At 39.1% G+C, this 21,806-nt stretch overlaps 1 protein-coding gene across 16 annotated transcripts in view; it reads right to left on the bottom strand.

Annotated features, from left to right (window-relative positions):
- The window catches only part of Ptpn20 (protein tyrosine phosphatase non-receptor type 20), an 84,789-nt gene that overhangs the window by 18,305 nt on the left and 44,678 nt on the right, over positions 1 to 21,806 (bottom strand). For 10 of the 16 annotated variants that reach the window (XM_042284305.2, XM_042284303.2, XM_076544376.1 and 7 more), the window contains 2 exons: positions 4,429 to 4,577; positions 1,437 to 1,527 (listed from right to left, as the gene is read on the bottom strand). In XM_042284305.2, the coding sequence (XP_042140239.1) occupies positions 1,437 to 1,527; positions 4,429 to 4,577 (240 nt within the window). Of the gene's footprint in view, positions 1 to 1,436; positions 1,528 to 4,428; positions 4,578 to 7,851; positions 7,982 to 21,806 lie in introns of those variants that run through there. The other 6 variants (XM_076544377.1, XM_076544379.1, XM_076544378.1 and 3 more) reach the window with 3 other exon arrangements.

Raw genomic sequence — 21,806 nt, 5'->3', positions numbered from 1 at the left:
CCTAAAATGCACTTCTTACTTCTTATAATCCTGAGAAAGTCATTTTTAAAAACTTTACTTTCAGTCTCCGTGAAGAGTAATTGCACATGTAGAAATAAAAGTCAACATATGAGACCTTTGACCTTTCAGAGTAGCACCGAACTGTTTGCACCACTAAACTGCTGCATAGTGGGTTACTGACCTGATTTTCAGAAATACTCACTAGTGAATTTCATATTGTCTCACAGAAGATAACAGAATACATCATTTTAACCATAACAGTTATTTTAGCCTGGATGAGCTAACTAAACATAGAGGTGTCTATTTTATCTTGGCAAACACTGTCCCACTTTGACTTGAGCTACCTCAAATCTGACTAGAGAAACAACAGAATCATGAAAGCAGAGTACTCACTAACAAGATACTAGGACACCTGGAAAATCACCCAATCGTTTGAGGAAACAAGAAAAGCTAAACTGACAGAGGTGACCACAGCAGGGAAAGAAGGTAGTTCTTGTGTGGATTGAAGTATTAATCATATGGAGGGAAGAAAAAGAATGCCTTCCAGAAACCCACAGAAGCTACAGACAGACAGACAAACACCGAGGAGAACTCCAGCAGGACAGCAACACAGGGTCCTAAGAGAGGAAAGCAGGTGCTCTGACTGAGTGGTAAGGGAATCTTCGGCAGCTCTTGCCAATGGGCGGGGACAGAAGGAAGACAGAAACCAGCTGGTGAAAGGCACTCAGTCTGGGCTGGCAGCAATGTCACTGGAGAAGTGGGAGGAGGTTCTGGAGTCATTAGAGAGGAAGAAGAAGTAATTGGCAAGCACATTTTGCATATAACAAGTGACTCCATTTTCTGGATTGAACAGTGTATATTAAGAAAGCAGTTAATAATGGAAGATGGTCAAGTTAGTAGAAAAATGGTAAATTTGACTTAGAAAATTTTGATTTTGAAAAAATGATCATAGGATAAAATTTCCATTAAGACTACATTGTCATATTTTTGTTTCTGTTCTTTGGATGGTTGAGATTGACAAATGCTGTGAGGAAATAAGAGAGGAACAGGAAACAGTTCTCCCCTCCCCCCAATGCATGATATAATAAAGAAGCTGATGGGCAGCAGACTGATGAGTTCGCATTAATATGTAGGGCAGAGGACATAAAGAGCCCCGCTGTATTTTAATGTTTAGACAAACTGCCAGGGAAGGTAGCCATGCTTCAGCTACCAGGTGACAGATGGCAGCCTAAATGGTAAGCAGGCTACAGGGCTGTGTAACTAACTCAACAACAGTACTCAGAAGAGATGCCTCAGATCCCAGCATGTGCCCAGATGATCCAGTGCTAGCTCCTAGAGTTCATCAGGAGAAAGTTCAAAGTCTGTCATGCAGAAAGTCAGTTTTTACCTTTTCCCAACTGTTAACAGGGAAATAAGTTAAAAAGCTCTCAGCTTACATGGAAGAATATCTCGGTATCTGTTCTTGTCTCTGTTGAGCAGTTCGTTCCCAGACTTGAAGTCATCAGGCACAGCCATTTGTTCTAACTCCTTCAAAGATTAAAAAAAAAAAAGCCACATATTTACTATTTAAAAAGAAGGGAAATCTCCATTTGTTTAGCATTTATTATCCTTAAACTCTATATGGGATGGCCTGCTACTCGATGTTATATAACAAACCAGAGAAACTAGAATCTCATCCCGGAAGGACTGCATAGAATATCCTAAGTTAAGACAATGAATCAATGAGTTGGTTGATAAAAAATGTAAAATACTCAAGATACTTTTCTCCCTGAACACTATTGTTTCATAAAAAATGAAATAGAATATTTAGTTATTAGGATCTAACCATAACACTATCATTTTCTAAATAAAATAACCGTAACAGAAATATTTTTAGAAAGCTGTAAGAATCCTTAAAATTTACTCCTTAAAGAAATTATGCTAGGCAAGGTGGTGGTGGCAAACACCTTTAATCCCAGCACTCAGGAGGCAAAGCCAGGTGGATCTCTGTGAGTTCAAGGCCAGCCTGGTCTACAGAGTGAGTTCCAGGACAGGCACCAAAACTACACAGAGAAACTCTGTATCAAAAAAACAAACAAACAAACAAACAAACAAAAAAAGAAAGAAATTATGCTGGGATACTGACTAAAGAATTCTCTTCCTCTCCAAAGAAACTCTTTTTTTTTTTTTTGGTTTTGGTTTTGGTTTTTCGAGACAGGGTTTCTTTGTGTAGCTTTGCGCCTTTCCTGGGACTCACTTGGTAGTCCAGGCTGGCCTCGAACTCACAGAGATCCACCTGGCTCTGCCTCCCGAGTGCTGGGATTAAAGGCGTGCGCCACCACTGCCCGGCTCCAAAGAAACTCTTAAACAAGTATGAATTCACCAAAATTTATCAAGCATTTGGTTCTAGATATTGGAATACAAAGACAAACTAGAAATTTTTCCAATCCGTAAGCAGTGAATAAAAAATATTTAATCAAATATGTGATTTACAGAAACAATAATATTAATGACAGTATTTAATTGTGCCTGAAGATACATAAGAAAACACCCAGGAAGGAAGCGGCATTTAACCTGGGTCCTCAGAAGCCACCAGAAGTGCCTATATGAAATGTACTGTGTGTGGAAGGGCTCAGGAAGGATGGATAAGCAAGGTAGCAAGAGCACAGAGCATATGCTCTAGCTCAGAGGTAGAACAAAGCTAGGAAAGAGCCTGTTTCATCATCCCAGGACCCCACAGAAGGAGAACTCTATGGATGTTAGAGTCTTGCACATTGAATGAGAGACAGTGTTTTCAGTGAACTGTGCAATTCTTTCAGACTTAAATGACCTTCAGAACACTTCCACTCAAACAGTGTAAATGCTACACACACAGTTGTTACACTACCTTGCTTAAGGTATCAAGACAGGATAGGCATCTGTACAGTTCAACACAGATGCAATATGTTGCCAAATATTTTTGATCTACAGTCCTTTGAGGCCAGTAATGTGGAGTCCACAGACACAGAGGGCCAATGGTACAAAAGAAACTGGAAAGTATCAGGTCCTTTTTATTCTAATATATATGGATAAAGCCTGAGACTATGTATTTTAAATTTTCTTTGCTAATTTTTGTGTATCCACCAGTGCTTAAATAATTGCCAATAACTGTTGCCATCATAAGGGGCTTACCTAGGTGTCAATCCCTATAGTACTATGGCCAGACTGACAGTTTTTACTCCTTCTGAAAGCCAATTCTAAAACTAACCCAGAAAGAAATCTTTAAGAAGAACCAGAAAAAAAAAATCACACAACAGTAATTAAGGTTAGTCTAATATATGGTAAAAGCCTAGAAATCTGGAACCAGTACATGAATAATAAAGTCAATTTTAAAGAATCTAAGATAAAATGGCATAATTTATTACTACTACTACTACTAATAATAATAATAAAGATCTTTCAGCAGCGTCTTAAGACAAATGGACAGATATAAAATAGTGGCCCCTTCTAAACACTAAGTTGAGTTAAATTCTAACCGGACACTGGATGAAAGATTCAAAAGATACTAAAAACCATTTTAATAGTACCAAGAAAATATAAAATAATTATTATGTTCTTAGACTGAAATGGATATTACTAAAAAAATGTAAAAACCCAGAAGTCCTTTGGTCACCAAATTTCACAAGTAAAAATTAGTTATTCCTTCATGGTAAACAGATACATACACATGTGTTCATATCTATGTGTTTAAATATATATAAAACACACCAAAGGAATAATTTATTCATTATATTAAGAGTGATTAATATGAAAATAATAAGCAAAAAATTTGGGTAAAGAATTGCATATAAATATGCAATGCTTAAAAACATGGAAAGATATTTCTGTATCTTATAATAAAGAAATGACAGATCATCAACTAAAAGTCATGATGGATAAATTTGAAAATTTGACAGCCCAAAATACTGTTTTTCTAGAAATTTGTTCTTTAAAAGGACACGTGTATAATACACATATGAAGGATGATTGATGTTTAAAAGACAGGCAGTAGAACAAGCTAAATGTCCTGGACCTATTAAGGAAATGAAGATACTTGCCATGTAATTAACTCAAAGGTTCAGCTGCACAGACTGGTAATATGAATGAAAATCTATGTAATAGAAAAGCTTCTTTAACGAGGTAGACTGGTGAATAAAGACCATCCCAACACTTCAAGTTTACAATGGCAAGCCTAACAGTTAAGGGGGACCTGGAGGGAAATGGGGGAGGAGAAAAGGTGCATATCTATATATTTTATAGCTTTTTGTGCAAGTTGATTATTTTTACCATGTACATCTATTATTTTAAAAATATGGTATCTAAAATACAAGCAAAGTACTCAGTATAATAAGGAAGAAAAAAGTAAAGAAAACTTTTCATTGTGGTATAGAAAAGAAAATTATAAACTTTTCTTTAGAACAACATATTTACCAAAAACTCACGGATGATATCATATTCTTCTTTTTTCTGGAGCATTTTTAAAAAACCCTTCATGACAGTTTGTGTAGAATAATTGAATACTAATGGTCGAATGTGAGCCAGCTGATCCAGTTCCTTCTCAGAGACAGAGGAGGCAATGTCTGAGAAACAGAAACAAACACACTTGAAAATTCCATGAATTACTTAAGGGATAGTTTGTATTTCTTAAGATTTTTTTTCCCTCTTTAAATACAAAGCTTTAGACTTCAACAGAATTTGACTTTTCCAGAAGACTCTGTCACTTTTGAATAGACTACCATTGTTTTAGGGAAACATGTGTTATGTACCTTGAAGTTATAGAAAATCCATTCAGTGCCATGACAGACATAGTAGACTGATGCATATTCTGTCATGTAATATGAATGTGGTATGTAGATTGTCAACTACACCAAGGCAAGAATGCTAAGACCAGACTAAGACAAAGACAAAGCTTTTTGCCCTCCATGGATTTAGTATTTAGAGTATTTAGAAGTCCCTAGAGTCTAAACGAGAGGATGCAGAGAGTCCAACACACGTCCCACTCTACTAACACAAAACACATCAAAAGACAAAGAAGGTCTAAGTATTATAACTTACAAGACTGAATAGCAGAGATACAGCACATATAACAACAACAGAAAAGTGTGTTCTTTATCACATAGCACAATTGGAATCCATCATTTTAGAATGACCTTTAGGTCACACTGCCAGTATAAATTCCAAGTATCTGAAATTTTACAAATATTTGTGGGTCAAAAATGCAGTAAGTCTAGAAGTTTATAGTAAAATATACTTATTAAGTTTCACAATTTTAAGGTAAAATATTGTTCTCAAAATCTCTTTCCAATGAAATAGTGTTGGTAGACCCCAAAATTTAGGGTCTCAAGTGGGCACACCAAGAACTCAGACTCCGGTCCAGTTGATGCAACAGCATGAGGTTTATAGAAGAAGCAGCTGTACAGTCGGGCTAACTCAGCTCCAGAGAGCAAGAGTCACATCTTACTGCAGCCACATGGGTGCTTTTAAAGGAAAAACCACAAGATTACAATTCCCATACAATTTTGTTTCGATTGATTTATGTCTAGAGGCTAATTTCATAAGATCATGGTCTGATCACAGAGTGGGTACAGTCACGTCCACATGCACATTCTTCCTGAAACCTCAAGGGGGGTATCAGGGTGGGAGTGAGAGTTACACAAAGGTCACAGTGGTCTTTCCTGAAACATTTACAATTATCCCAGTCATAGTTGAGCACATCTCTTAATAGAAATCTCTTTACATTGTTACATTGTGGCAGGGGTGATTGAGAAACATTTGAGTCAGCTTGCCCTTGGAACTAAATTTTTAGTTTCTCATTTCCTGGGGCTGTAAGCCTGAAGGGTTAGGGTCTTTCAGTGTGAAGAAAAAAGTAAGTTACTATAATACATAAAAATCAGTTAAATAAAAGGAGATGACCATTCTCAAGAATCTCAACAGCCTTGGGCAGGTCATCATTTCTTGGAACCACAGTATCTCCAGAAGCTCTTTAGAGGGGCAGGAGGAAGAGATTATCAGTTGGATGGACAGCCAGAGAAATCCTACAATTCTTTATAAATGTCTGTAAAAACAGTGTGAGAGGCAGTATAAGCAATCCATGAGAGGAGATGTAATTCTCACAACAGCAGAGGCTATTTTATTCGCCTCTAAACCACAAGAAAAATTAACAAATAAAAATATTAAAGCCTTAGAGATTCCAATTGTGTGACATATCATATCAAATCCAAAAGCCTTATGATTATCTTGACAGTTGAAGAAAAGCATTTAGTAAATTCAACATCCTTTCATGGTAAAATTAAACAAACACCAATTAATTAAAAATTTAAGAAATGTACCTTAACACAATAAAAGTTATACACTATAACCCTCAGCAAACATCTTGAATGAAGAAAAGCTAAAGAGTTTACTGAGGCCATGAATGAGATAATGTCCATTTTCATACTACTATTCAACACAGGATTGGAAATCTTACCCAGTGAAAAGACTAAAAGGCTTTGTAAAAACAAGTAAGGAGGAAGCCAGAAGTTACTCATTAGATGGCATGTTTTTACATGTAGAAAACCATGAATTTTTCTCCTAAAACAAAATTTGTTAGAACTGATACATTTACAAAATTTACAGGATGCAAAATCAACAGACAAAAATAATATAATTTTATACAATAACAGACCTGTTGATCAAGAAATTAATCAACAAGCCTATTCATGGCTGCCAGAGTAAAATATCTAGTGATATATATCCAAGGAAGCTGAATGATCTCCACAATAAAAACTACAAAATGTTGATGAAGAAAAGCAGGACATTGAAAATTGAAAAGACCTCCTATACCCTTAGACTGGACAAACCAATATTGCTAAAATGTCCATACCAAACAAAGTAATTTACAGACGAACAGATGTAACATAATTCCTAGCAAAATGCCAATGGCATTCTTCATATAGAAATAGAAAAAAAATCTAAAATTCACATGGAAGCAATAAAGGTGCCTACTGGCTAATCAATCTTGAATAAAACAAAGCTGTAAAAAATTTGAATAGCTGACCTTAAGATATTACAAGGCTATATAGTAAACAAAGCATGATACTGCCACAAAAATGGCCAGCTCCCCTCTTTTCAAGGGTTCTTATGAAGAGGAGAGAGGGATAAGAAAATATTAGATAGAAAGATAGTGAAGAAGAGAAAGACAGAAACACAGAATATTTTACAAATATCTGTAAAATATCTGAAATTTTACAAATATCTGTGGGTCAAAAATGCAGTAAGTCTAGAAGTTTATAGTGAAATATACTTATTAAGTTTCACAATTTTAAGGTAAAATGTTGTTCTCAAAATCTCTTTCCAATGAAATAGTGTTGACAGACCCCAACATTTAGGGAGGACCTGGGTCAATACTCAACAGCCTTTTCCGTTTATTCAAAAGAGATTTTTATAATACCAAAGCGGGAAGCAAAAGATCCCCCCCCCCCCGCCTTGCTAGATCAAAGCACACCACACAGCCAAGTGTAGACCCTTCCAAACACCTGGTAACCATGCTTGTGGTCAAATCATCCCCTTGTGCAGCCCAGCTGGGTTAAGCAAGCTCAGATTTCTGAGTAAGTTCTCAATAGGAAACCTATGTGGGTCTCCACAACACAGCAATGAAACAGATCACAGAAATTAATCAGTAATATCTAAGGACAAATCATTCTCAACAAAGGTGCCAAAGTACACACTGGAAAATAATTTCTCTAATGCATAATGCTGGGAAAACTAAATCCATATTCAGAAGAACGAAGCTAGACCCATCTTCCACTGTCTGCAAAAATCAACTCCCAATGGACCAATGCTTGGAACTAGGACTGTAAATTAGAAACTACTTACTGCAAGAAAAGCATAGGAGAACTGTTTCAAGAAATTCACAGAGACAACAACTTTTTGGATAAGATTCCAAAAAGATGATATGCAGAACTGCTAAATTAGGTCTGTTATCTCTCATCCTGCACAAAAGAAAGATGAAAGTAGATTAAAAACCTTAATTTAAAACCTGAAAAGTTGAAGCCACTAGAAGAAAACATGGGATATAGATACAGTTAAGAACTTTGAGAACAGAACCCCAACAGTACAGAAAATAAACTCAAGAATTCACAAACGGGTTTGAATAAAATTAAATGGCTTATTCATATAAAAAAGGGGCCCAGAGTAAAGAGACAACCTACAGTACTGGAGAAAAATATTTGCCAGCTACACTTCAGACAAGGTATTAATATCTAAAATATGTAAAAAAAAAAAAAAACTGCAAAAATGAACTCCCTAAAACAAAACTGCCCAGTCAGTGAACTGACCAGATACTTTTGAAAAGAAGACAGAAATGTCCTAAGTATTTTTAAAATGTTCAACATCCTTAGCCATCAAGGAAACACAAATCCACTTTGAGAATCCATCTTTCCCCAGTAGGAATGGCTATTATAAAAAAAAAAATAAAAGAGGAGCCCTTATTCATCATTGATGGGAGTGTAAACTAGTGCAGCTACTCAGCAATCTGCAGTTTCTCAAAAACTAAAAATATTACTAACATATGACCTAGCTAGACCACTTCTAGGTGTATATCCAAAGGACTCTACACAAGAGATATTTATCCATGTTTATGGATGTTCTCTTCTCAATATTAAGGAAGCAGAATCAGCAGAGATGTTCATCAATAGATGAACATATAATGCAAATGTGATACAAATACACAATGGAAAATTGTTCAGGTATAAATTAAACTATTCAATTTATAGGAAAAAATGTATGGAACTGGAAAATGTTATATTACACAAGGTAACCCAGGATTAGAAAGACAAATACCACATCCTCTCATTTATGGATCTCAACTTACTTTCCTTTTCTGAGGGTCTTGCTATGTAGCCCTGGCTGGCCTGGAACTTTCTATGTAGACCAGAGGCTGGCCTCATACTCACAGAAATATGAGCCTGCCTGCTTCTGTCTCTCAAGTGCCAGGATTAAAGGCGTGCACCACCACACCCAGTTTTAACATATATAGTGCATGTGAGTGAGCGAGCATACATGCTAAGGACCAAAACAGGGGCCAGAACTGGAAAAAGGAGTTAAGAAGGAGCAATAGGGAAAGTAATTGGACACATGTGATATGATACGAAAAGAAGGGCTACTTAGGGTGAAAAGGTGTGTTTAGATGTGGAAGGAGTGAGGAGATGCTGAAGAGGGTAGGGGGAAGATGACCAAAAACTAGTAGGCATAAAAATGCCATAAGGAAACCTGCTACTTTATATGTAAAGATAGATAACAGATAGATAGACAGATAGATAGAAGATAGATAGATGACATATAGATGATAGATTAGATAGAGATAGATGATTGATGATAGGTAGGTAGGTAGGTAGATAAAGATGGATGAGACAGATAGATAAAGATGGATGATAAATGATAGATAGACAGATGATAGACAGACAGACAGACAGACAGAGCAATTGAAGAAAATAAGAGCAAAGGGATGAGGAACAAACAAAAAGCCTTGTGCCAGGATTGGGTTACCTCTTTTGGACTTGCTAGCCAGTGAGGTTACACGGATCCTCAAACATGACCTTCTATTACAGTCTATTGCCAATGTTCTTGGTTACCTTTCAGAACATGACAGTTAAGACCCTATTGCTGAAGATGCCACATAGTTTGGACATAGGACATGGAGAAATCAATCTGGTCCTCACCTGGAAGCTTCATCCATACTGACTAGCATTCGTAGTGTTGAAAGGTGTTGTGTGGGCTACCAGAAGAGAAAAGAGACTTTGGAATACTCAGCTCCAACAGGACAGATACATTGCATTCCCTCTTCCCAGGGCTTGTGGAAGAGGGGACAGAAAGACCGTAAGAGCAGAAGTGGTGGAGGACTCCAAGGAAACTGTGTTTTCCAGATACAGAGGGCAACTGCACATATGAGCCCATAGCGGTGTGACAGCACACACGGATCTGTGCAAGCTCACACCAGATAAAGTCCCGTCATGGAGCAGGGCAGGCATGCACGAAGTCCCACCCCTAGCTGAGTATCTATTTGCAAGTGTAGCTTCTGGGAGAGGGAGTCAGTTTTCTCTAATAGTTTGGCCCCTGGTACATCTAAAACAACACATCCAAGAGTATATGGATAGCGCTGGGTGGTGGTAGTGCACACCTTTAATCCCAGCACTCGGGAGGCAGAGGCAGGTGGATCTCTGGTGAGTTTGAGGCCAGCCTGGGCTACAGAGTGAGTTCCAGGACAGACTCCAAAGCAATACAGAGAAACCCTGTCTCGAAAAACCAAAAACAACAACAACAACAAAAAGAGTATATGGATAGCATAAATTGGACTTAGTTTTTTAAAAAAAAATGCAGAGGACACAATGTTAAGTGTGTAAGGAAGAAAGGTAGATCTCAGAGGAGCTGCCAGAGGGAGGTGAATATGATCAGAATACATCATATGAAATTCTCAAAGAAATTTTTCAAGAATTTGACAAAAGGTGTCTCATTTAAAAATGGAGAAATTGGAGCATAGCAAGGAAAAACTGGGCCAAGGCAAAACTCAAGCCTGGCAGGCAAACATCAAATCCATGTCCAGAAATGGGGCTCCTGGTGGTACTGTCAGCTGCAATAACCTTGGGAAGCCTTGCCCTTTCAGTGTTGGTTCCCCCCTCCTGTCTCTGTCCCTCTGTCTCTCTCTGCTTACCCCCCACTGCATGCCTCAAGCTTTGCTTTAGTGGATGTCCTGACATCTTCAAACACCTGAGGACTCTCGTACAGCTTGGCTCCACCTTCACAGCTTCTTCGGGCAATAGCTTGTCAGAGCCCCCTACAGAGAATTCAACTCTTAAACACATTGCTTGGGCTACCAGGCTTTTTCTCTTGGGCCACCAACCAACTCCCAAATCCTGACATGGAGACTTATTACTAGTTATGTATACTTGGCCTAGTTTAGACTCGTTTCTGGCTAGCTTTTTTAACTTAAATTAACCTGTTTCTCTTTATCTACCATTTGCTCCACGGCTTTTTGCCTTTCTTTCTGTGTCTGCTGGCTGGCAGCCATCTGGCTGGCCCCAGGCATCTCCCTTTCTTTCTCCCTCATTCTCTCCTCTCTTCTTCTTATTCTACCCAAGCCTAGATTTCTCCTATTTATTCACTCTGTCTAACAGCCCTGCCTATCCCTGTCTTGCCTAGCTACTGGACACTCAACTTTTTATTAGACCAATCAGGTGTCTTAGGCAGGCAAGGTGAAACAGGAACACATCTTTACATAATTAAACAAATGCAGCATTAAACACATGTAACACATCTTTACATCATTAACAAAGGCAGCAGAAACAAATGTAACACACTTTCACATAGTTAAAGTAATATTCCTCAGCATAAACAAGTATAACACATTTGCCCAGTTAGTAATATCCCATAAGAACTTGACCTCTTCAGCTTTCTGTTACGTTGATGCAAACAGTCATAGCTCTGTAAATCTTGCATTTTGCAACCTTGTAAAGGTGGCACCATGTGATGACACTGCCAAGTTCTGCTGCCAACTCAAGATGTAGTCTGTCCCCTTCATATCACAGTCGTATGGCTTCTGTTCACCTTGGTGGTTGAACCCGGGAAAACACTTTCCTAGGTAGTTGTTTTTATCCAAGGACACTTTCAGCCTTTCAATCAGTCTTATTTCTTTCAAATTAATTTTCATTTTCACGATTATGAGCCCTTAATGGGTGGAGTCATATCCTCAGGGCATGCATTTTTCCCCCATGGATGATTATGAGGTTTCTTTTTATGACAGCAATCTGTTTTTTCTTTAAGACTGTAATTACTTATTATGTATACAATGTTCTGCCTGCATGCCAGTAGAGGACACCACATCTCATCATAAATGTTTGTGAGCCACCATGTGGTGGCTGGTAGTTGAACTCAGGACCTCTGGAAGAGCAGCCACTGCTCTTAACCTCTGAGCCATCTCTCCAGCCACCAACAAGAATCTTTTTAAAAAGACTATAGCTGCTCTTTCTATAACCCCTTGTCTGAAACTTTAAACTCATTCACAGTCCTTTTCTTTACCAAATTGCACATTTTTCATATCTTTCCACTCTCTATCTCAATGGAGAACTGCCTAAAAGCAGTGTGTAATAACCACATCATAGCTGAATGATAAATTCCACAAGGAGCCACCGCCTACGTCAGGTGGACATTAAGTAATAGCTTTACACAATTTAGCTCGGACCCTCCTTTCTTACAGCCTTACTAACTTTATAGACTTCTAACTCCTTACCTAACCACTTCTAGGAATATTTAGATAACCTTCTTCTCTGACAGCTTTGCTCAGCCAGAACCCCAGTTCAAGCCTCCTTGTAATTATCATCCAGACAGGTCCATCCCCAGACAGAGGAAAGTACCTTATCAGAGATACCTCTGTACTCTCTAAGAACAGACTTAAACATCCAGGCTACCTGTTTGAGAAGGCCTGGTGGATGTGCCAATTAAGCTTAACTTCCTCCTTTCCCAAACCTTACCTCTAGTTCCAGCTCTCCCTTTAACTATGACCAGAGGCATCTAGCTGTACACCGGTTGCCTAGCGACTGAGCACACATTCCCCCACCCTGCAGAAAAATGGCAGATAGCTTGGACAGATATGAGCCACAGGAAAAAAGACAGTTTTATTTTCTCCCATTGACCTAGTAACTTATAGATTCTTAACATTTTCTACTAATCACGTTTAAGACTATAGTTAAGCACATAAGAGCCCTCTTCTTAGATATTACCTGAATTTAGCCTTTAGTTAATTCATTTCCCCATTGGTCACTTCCCTTTGGGGTTGCAAACGATAATTAATGGTTATTGCCTCCCTATGTGATTCTTATCACCCCTCCATTTGACCCTGGAAGCCTGGTTTTGCACTGCCAAGTGATTACTCCTTGTAAGTGTATATATACCAGGACTCCTGTAGGGAGACAGAGAAGAGGAAAGAGAGTGGATGAACTAGATGGGTAAGAACTTGAGAGAAACAAACTGAGACAGGAGAGGAGATGATATGGGAAAGAACAAGATGGATGAGAACCTAGAAGGGGCAGAACTAAGATGCAGGAGTTAAGATAGAACCTGGAGGGGACCGCAGATAAGTGTAGAGAGAAATCAGGCAAGAAAGGAGCTAAATATGAGAGCAGAATATAAGCTTGTAACTGACACAGAATAATAAAGTATATGGACTAAGGAGTTTCGTGTACATAGATTCATTTCTTTATATCAAAGATTAATTATCAGCTGGTTGTAGATTCTTCCTGGACCCTGGGAGGGGACTATCAAGGGGCTGGACCCACATAGTCCCCGACAGTTAAAGAAGAAATAACACATCTCAAAATATTCCAAAACCTCAAGCAGGGTAGAATACCCTGATGATCCAAAGCCAGATAAAGACACAATAAGAAAAACACTGACAAATATCACTATGAACATTTATGTGAAGATCCTCAACAAAATGTAGCCAATTAGTTACTCAACAGCACATTAAAAAGATGATAATTAAGTTGGATTTATTACTAGAATTTAAGTATCGTTTGCCATTAGAAATGCTTCAAATAATATAACACATTAACAGGATGAAGAAAAGAAAATGCATGATCACTGTGAAAGTTATACAGAACAAACATTTAACAAAGTGAAACACCTTTCAACATCAAATAATTCAATAATCTAGGAGTATCTTTAAAATATAATTATATTAAAGTCATATATGAAACACCCACAGAAAAACCACAAGAAATAGTGAAAAACTACAAGCTTTTCCTCTGAAATTATAAATTTAGCAAAGGTAATATCTTTGCCACTTTTGTTCACAATAATACTTGATGTCCTGTCAAAAATAATAGAAATTAGGAAGAAAAATAGAAATAACTAAACTGGAAAACAAAAAGTGAAATTATCATTGTTAATAAACAATATGACCATGTATCAAAAATTTCAAAGACTACACAAACACACATGCACACTCCCCAAAACATGTTAGAACTAATAAATACAGTGAAGTAGCAACATAGAAATTAGACATATAAAATCAGTTGCAGTTCTATACATTAATAACAATCTAAGAAGAAAATTCTATTAAGATATGTGATATGATGGAAAAACTCAACTTTGTAAGGATACTGAGTGATTTACAGATTTGATGTAATTTTTTTTACTTGCTTATTTGTTTTGAGGTAGTTTCACATAGCTCAGGCTGGCCCTTAACTCAATATGTAACTAAAGATGACCTTGAACTACTGACCCTCCTGTCTTTACCTCCTCTGGTTTGGAATTACAGATGTATACCATCTTGGCTTAATGGAACATAAGAAAGAAATTCTCATTCTTTACAAATGTCATACTTCTTTCACAGAAGTAGAAAAACCTACCTAAAAATTACATGTTAATGCCTTAACTTTCAGAACTTCAGAATGTTACTATATTTGGAAACAAAGATCTCTAAATAGGCAAATAAATTAAAATAAGAATATCAGGGTGCTCCACAATCCAACATGACTAGTACCCTTGTAAGAAGAGATGAGGATGCAGACACTAAAGAGAAGGCATTTGAAGACAGTCCTCTACAAGCAACAGAGAAGCCTTGAGATAAAGAGGTCATGCTGACACCTTGATTATAAGACTTTAGTTCCCTGACCTGTAAAGACATAAATGTCTATTGACCAAGCCAGCTACTAGAGGATTTTTTGTCATTGAAACTATAGAAAAATAATAACACCCATATGTATTTCAAACCTCGCAAGAACTCTAGGCCCGAATGACTTCACTGGCAAATTCTACCAAGCCTTTAAGGAAGCAATTGATGGCAATTTTATATAGACTCCTCAAGAAAATAGAAGTGAAAAGAAAGCTTCTCATCTCATCGAGGATAGCAGTACCCTAACTAAATCCAGATAAAGACATCATCAAACATGAAGAGATAAATATTTGTTAAGTTCAGAGAATATCAAAGACATCCATACTTTTGAATGGATTTATTCCGTATACAACTAGCTAAAGTAAAAGAGTAAATAGTGCACATGTGTGTGCATGAGAAAGACAGAGATAGAAAAACATAATCAAGTCAGGCACATCCCACAGAAATTGACTGGGAAAGCCCAATATACAGACAGCTGTAGTTCCCCATTAGGAATGCTGGGCAACTCGGTCCAATGTAACCTAATCACTGCAAGTTTATAACAGGGCAATCTATTAAATTACTGGACTATCTACCCACACATATCCAATAGGAGTTAACAGGATGTATGTCACAATGATAAAACCCCAATACAAGACGCCATCTCGCTCCAACTGATGTTCATGGCATCTGCCTTTGTTGAAACCTGGGGAAGAACTGTATAATACATGCTATTTCTTTCTCTTGGGGAAATCTATCATCTATTTCTGAACTGGAAAAGAAGGGAGGAAATAGAAACTACTATATTTAAAAAAAAAAAAAAAAGGAATGCTGGGCAAAGCAGGGTCCTCTTGTAAAAGAATAAATAACAACAGGTAGAGAAACCATCAAACCAGGGCTCATAATCAGCAGAAACTATAGAAGGTGAGTAGCTCAAGTCCCCAATTGAGCTCTCTCCACGGCTGATCTTCCCATTGCTGAATTTCTCCTGGTTTCTCTTCCCTACTGCAGTCACTTTCACATCATGCGATAAAACATCTATAGGAAATGGCTCATATTCTAGCTGTTCTCAAGGTTACATTGTTTTTGCTTGGGCTGTTTTGCTGTTCTCCTCCCCACTGTCATGGGGGTGGGGTGCAGCTTATCCAGACAAGAGTTCTCAGGGGACACTGTAAGACAAGCTTCTCGTCAGCTCAAATGGCACAGGACAGTTTATCAGTACAATATCCATCACACTGTCCAGCACGATAGTAAAGGGTAGAGCCCCACAAAAATGCTGTCAAATCACAGAGAGTAACAATAATAGAGCATGACCAAGCTGGTCTCATCTTAGGAATGCAATCAAGTTAAGCATTTTAAAAATCACCCTAAGTGGCCAACCTTGCTAACAGACAAAAGAAAAATATTACAGAAAGTACTTTAAAACTTCCAGACATCCCCAATGGCTGGTTTTTTAGACTAACTTACAAATAGGTTTCCTTTGGGGGTTTCAAATCTGTTTTCGTTTGTTCTCCCAACTCTCCCTTCACCTCCCTGTTCTCCCTTCCAGGCTTCACCCTTCCACTACCATCCCCTTAAAACTTCATTTTCCCCTGACACACAGGTCTCTCTCTAGTTTCCTGGCCTTCACCCATATTTATTCCTACCTGGATATGCATTATTTTATAGCTTGAGGTTACAAACAAGAAAAACGGTGTTTGTCTTTCTAAACCTAGACTGCCTCACCTAAAAACAAATTCCACTCATTTTCTTGAAAATTTTGTAATTTTCTTTCTATATACCACATTTTCATGATCCATCTGTTGATGACCATCTAGGCAGATTCCATTTTCTTACTATTGTGAAAAGAGAAAAAGTGAACAGGATGTATAAGCACCTTTGTAGTGGAATGTAGAGTCTTTTGGGTATATGAACCAGAGGGAAAAATGGATCATATGATAGTGCTTTTTTAAAAAGCCTCCACGCTAATTTCTATAGTGGCTGCTCTACCTTAAACTCCCTCTAATAGTGTATAAGGGTTCTCTATCCTCAATTCGCTAGCATTCATTATCATTTGTTTACTTGATAGTGGCTATTCTCCCAGGGATGAGATAGAAATGCAAAGTTGCTTTACTTTGCATTTCTCTAATTGTTACAGATGTTTAATAGTTTTAAACAGTTTTTAAGAACTTGAGACATAAGTTTTGGGTCTATATTACCACCACTTCCTCCCCTCCAGCTCCTCCCATGCCCTGCTTCTTTCCCAAATTCATGACCTCTTCTTTATTATTTTTACACATACATATATAACCTGTAGCTAGAGTTTTCCTGCCTTGCCCACAGTCAGGACAAATCTCTGTCACCCGCCAGTCCCACAGCCGCTCAGACCCAACCAAGCAAACACAGAGACTTATATTGCTTACAAACTGTATGGCCATGGCAGGCCTCCTGTTAACTGTTCCTATATCTTAAAGTAACGCATTTCTACAAATCTATACCTTGCCACTCGGCTCGTGGCTTACCAGCATCTTCACATGCTGCTTGTCCTGGCAGTGGCTGGCAGCGTCTCCTTCTGCCTTTCTGTTCTTTTATTTCTCCTCTCTGTTAGTCCCGCCTATACTTCCTGCCTAGCCACGACCAATCAGGTTTTATTTATTGACCAATCAGAGCAACTTGACATACAGACCATCTCAGACACCTGCACTCAGGCCCATGGTCCTAATCATCCTCTATGCAAACCTGCTGGGTAACGCCACAAGGAACCCAAGAAGGGCTCCCACAGGACATACATTAACATCCCACAGCAATAACCCATTGAGTCCACTCCATGTTGCTGTTACGTACATGTGTCTAGGACTGACCACTTGTGATTGATCAACCTGCATGGAAGCTTGTCTCTGGAGGAAATTTGGTCTCTGTTTCTCTGCAGCCACTGACCACCTGAGCCTCTCATCTAGAAACGGGACCTTGTGGAATTCCCTCATCTATGATGGTCTATCACCTGGTGGTGTCAGTGTCTCGTTCAAGCAACCGCATTGCTGAGAGCTCATGGTGATTTCCCTGCCGTGTCCAGGGAGCTATCTAGCAGCAGGCATCCCGGTCCTCTGCTCTCACACGCTCTCTGCCTCCACTTCTGTGATGCTCCCTGAGCCTTCAGGGCAGAGGTGCACTGCAGATACACCAGCTAGGCTGGACACCCCTTAAACAGTTTTTAAAATATATGTAGATCATTTGCCCATTTATGAACTGGCAGCTTTGTTTCTCTGGCGTTTAATATTTTGCAGTGTTTTATATACTTCAGATATTAACACCTTGTCTGAAGTACAGCTGGCAAAGATTTTCTACCATTCCATAGGCTGTGTATTCTGTTATCAGAAGCTTTTTAAACTTCATGTAATCTTATTTGTCAGCTTTGGGGGAATGTTCTTGTGATGTTAGGATTCTATTCAGAAATTTGTTGCATATATCTATGTTCTGAAGTATTTTCCCTTTGTTTTATTCGATGAAAGAGGGCCTAGGCCATTGTAAGCAGTATCACCCCGGGGCAATGGCCCTGGGTTATTTATCTAAGGGAGGGAGCTGAGGAAGTAGCATTCTTCCATGGTTTCAGCTTCAATTCTTGCCTCAGAGTTCCTTCCTTGGGCTCCTTCCCAGCTTCCCTCAGTGAGGGACTATGGCCTAAACCCTTTCCTCCTGTATTGCTTTTGGTTGTGATGTTTATCATAACAACGATAAAGCAAACTAGGAAATCCACTGAACCATCTCAAGAACTCGTGTGTGTGTGTGTGTGTGTGTGTGTGTGTGTGTGTGTGTGTGTGTGTGTACTTACAGGTATAAACTTTCTTTTAAGAATGCCTTGGGGCTGGAGAGATGGCTCAAGATGGTTAAGAGCACTGGCTGCTCTTCCAGAGGTCCTGAGTTTAATTCCCAGCAACCACATGGTGGCTCAAAATTATCTATAGTGGGATCTGATGCTCTTCTGGTATAAAGTTGTACATGCACACAGAGCACTCATACATAAAATAAATAAATCTTTTTTTAAAAGCCTTAGCTAGCCTTAAAGCTCTCCCAATAACCCCAGGCTGTACCCCCTCTCCAGGCTCTATATTCCAGCCCACAACTGTGGCAGACTTTGGCTTTACCAGAGGCTAGGCCAATTCTAAGGTCCCAAAGTAAGAAACTGCCCACAGCCAGCTAAAACTCCCTCAAGATCTCAAGGCCCAGCTATGCCACTCCTGGTCACATATATACCCATAAGGGATGCTCTACCATACCACCAGGACACTTGCTCAACTATGTTCACAGCAGCATTATTTGTAATAATCATCAACCAAAGAATGGATAAAGAAAGTGTGGTATAGTTACACAATGGAGTATTACTCAGCTGTTAAAAACAATGGAATCATAAAATTTCCTAGCAACTGGATGGAATTAGAAAAGATCATCCTAAGCGAGGTAATTCAGACCCAGAAAGACAAACATGGTATATACCCACTTATAGGTGCATATTAGCCATAAAGTAAAGGATAACCATGCTATAATTCACAGATCCAAAGAAGCTAGGTAACAAGGAGTGCTCAAGGGGGGACACATGAATCTCACTGTGAAAGGGAAATAGAACAGACAACACAGGCTGATGGTAGGAGGGGTCTGGATGGGGGGCAGGATAGGAATAGTAGGGATCAGGTGGAGGGGTAGGAGTAGTGGGAAAGACAACTGGAATCTAGCTCTGGGGTGAGCTAGAAACATAGTGCAATGGAAACTCCCAGGAATCTATGAGGGAGATTGACGCTAACATTCCTAGCAATGGGAGATAGAGAGAGTGAACTGGACAAGTCCTATAATTCAGGCAAGACATCCAGTGGAGGGATTGGGACTTCAACCCAGCCACTTAACCTTTGGCCTACAATTTGTCCTGCCTACAAGATATGCTGGGGTAAAGGTGGCTTAGAAATTATGGGAATGGCCAATCAATGACTGGTCCAGTTTGAGACTCATACCATGAGAGGGAGCACACCCCTGAAACTCCCGGGATGCCAGGACCCAGAGGCAGGACAGACCAGAGACCTAGGATAGAACCAAACATGACTGGCAATTTAAAAAAAGTCAATGAAATGATTCCTAATGATATTCTGCTGTACTCATAGACCATTGCTTAGCCCAACTGTCATTCATCAGAGAGGCTTCACCCAGCAACGGGTAGAAACAGATGCAGAAATCCACAGCCAAACATTAAGTGGACCTCAGGGAATCCCAAGGAAGAAAAGGAGAAAGGATTATGGGAGCCCGAGGAGCCAAAAATATAACAAGAAAACCCACAGAATCAACTAACTTGGGCTTATAGACTGAACTGCCAACAAGAGAGCTTGCATGGGACTGACCTAGGCCCTCTGTACACAGTTGTGTAGCTTGGTCTTCTTGTGGGACTTCTAACAGTGGGAGCAGGGGCTGTCTCTGACTCTGTTAACCTACTTTTGGGACCCTTTCGTCCTACTGGGTCACCTCACCCAGCCTTAATAGGAGAGGAGGTGTCTAGTCTTACTGCAACCTGATATGCCATGGTTGGAAGTTGTCTGAAACACTGGTGTGGCTTGAGCATATAAGAGACCTTAAAGCCTGCCTCCACAGTAATACACTTCTGTAACACGAATCTTAAAAGGTCTATAAATAAAAGACACCTGGAACCAGATATTAGGGTGAAAGCTGAAAGATCAAAGAAGCAGAACAAGCCACAGCCAACCTCACCTCAACAACTCCTCAGCTGATCCTGTTTCCACAAATCCTCAGACTGAAAGACCACTTCCTGTTGTCTACAAGTCAAGATATAGGACATTTGGCTCCCTCTCCAGCACCATGTCTGCCTGCACCCCACCATGTCACACCATGATGATAATGGACTAAACCTCTGAAAATGTAAGCACCACAATTAAATGTTTTCCTTTATAAGAGTTGCCATGGTCATGATGTCTCTTTACAGCAATAGAAACACTAAGACATACACATATATACATATATGTACATTCATATATGCTTTGAGGCTTTTTTTGAGACAGGGTTTCACTATGTTGTACTGGCTGGCTTGAACTCAGAGATCTACCTGACTCTGCCTCCTGAGTGCTAAGATTAAAGATAAGCATTCCTGTGCCTGGCTGCATATATTTTTTTTTAAAGATTTTAACTTAAAGACTCTCACAACTGAGAGTCTCAGTTGAAGTGCTTAAAAGCCTCTAGTTCCTGGTCCTCATGCCTTATATACCTTTCTGCTTCCTGCCATCACTTCCTGGGATTAAAGGCACATGTCCTTCCCAAGCAAAGACATGAGATCTCAAGTCCTGAGATTAAAGGTGTGTGCCACCATGCCTGGCCCTGTTTCCAGTGTGGCCTTGAACTCACAGAGATCCAGACAGATCTCTGACTCCTGAGTAATAGGATTAAGGGTATGTGCCACCACATCTGGCCTCTATGTCTAATCTAGTGGCTGGCTCTGTCCTCTGATCCCCAGATAAGTTTTATTTGTTAGAACACAAATAAAATATCACCATATACTTCGTCCAACAAGGTCATACCTACTCTAACAAAGCCACACCTCCTAATAGTGCCATTCCCTTTGGGGGCCATTTTCTTTCAAACCACCACAATGTAGCTAAAAGTTTTCCTTTGTCCCACAGACCCAAGTAAACACACAGAGGCTTATATTAATTATAACTTCTCGGCCATTAGCTCAGGCTTCCTACTGACTAGCTCTTACACTTAAACTAACCCATTTCTGTTAATCTATATGTCATCACATGTTCCATGGCTTTACCTGTGTGTCATTCCATGCTGCTCCCTGGATGGCAGACTGGTATCTCCTGACTCAGCCTTCTTCTTCCCAGAATTCCCCTTGTCTGTTTATCCTGCCTATACTTCCTACCTGGCTACTGGCCAATCAGAGTTTTACTTATCAACCAATCAGAGCAACATATTCACAGCATACAGAGCGATGTCCACTGCACATCCCCCTTTCTTTTTTTTTCAAAAAAGGAAGGTTTCAAATCCAACATAGCAAAATTATATATAACAAAACAGTTATCAAGCAAGAATTACAGTTATAATATCCAGTCTATTTAAATTTGGCAAATTCAAAGAAAATATTCTATTTATCTTATATTTGTGAGTCTAAAGTCTCATATTCAATTTATCTTTCATAATAACCAAGGAAAAT

Source organism: Peromyscus maniculatus, chromosome 9, assembly GCF_049852395.1.
Source record: "Peromyscus maniculatus bairdii isolate BWxNUB_F1_BW_parent chromosome 9, HU_Pman_BW_mat_3.1, whole genome shotgun sequence".
Lineage (NCBI taxonomy): Eukaryota > Metazoa > Chordata > Mammalia > Rodentia > Cricetidae > Peromyscus > Peromyscus maniculatus.
The sequence above is the reverse complement of the archived record's forward strand: the minus strand, read 5'-3'. Positions and strand labels throughout refer to the sequence as shown.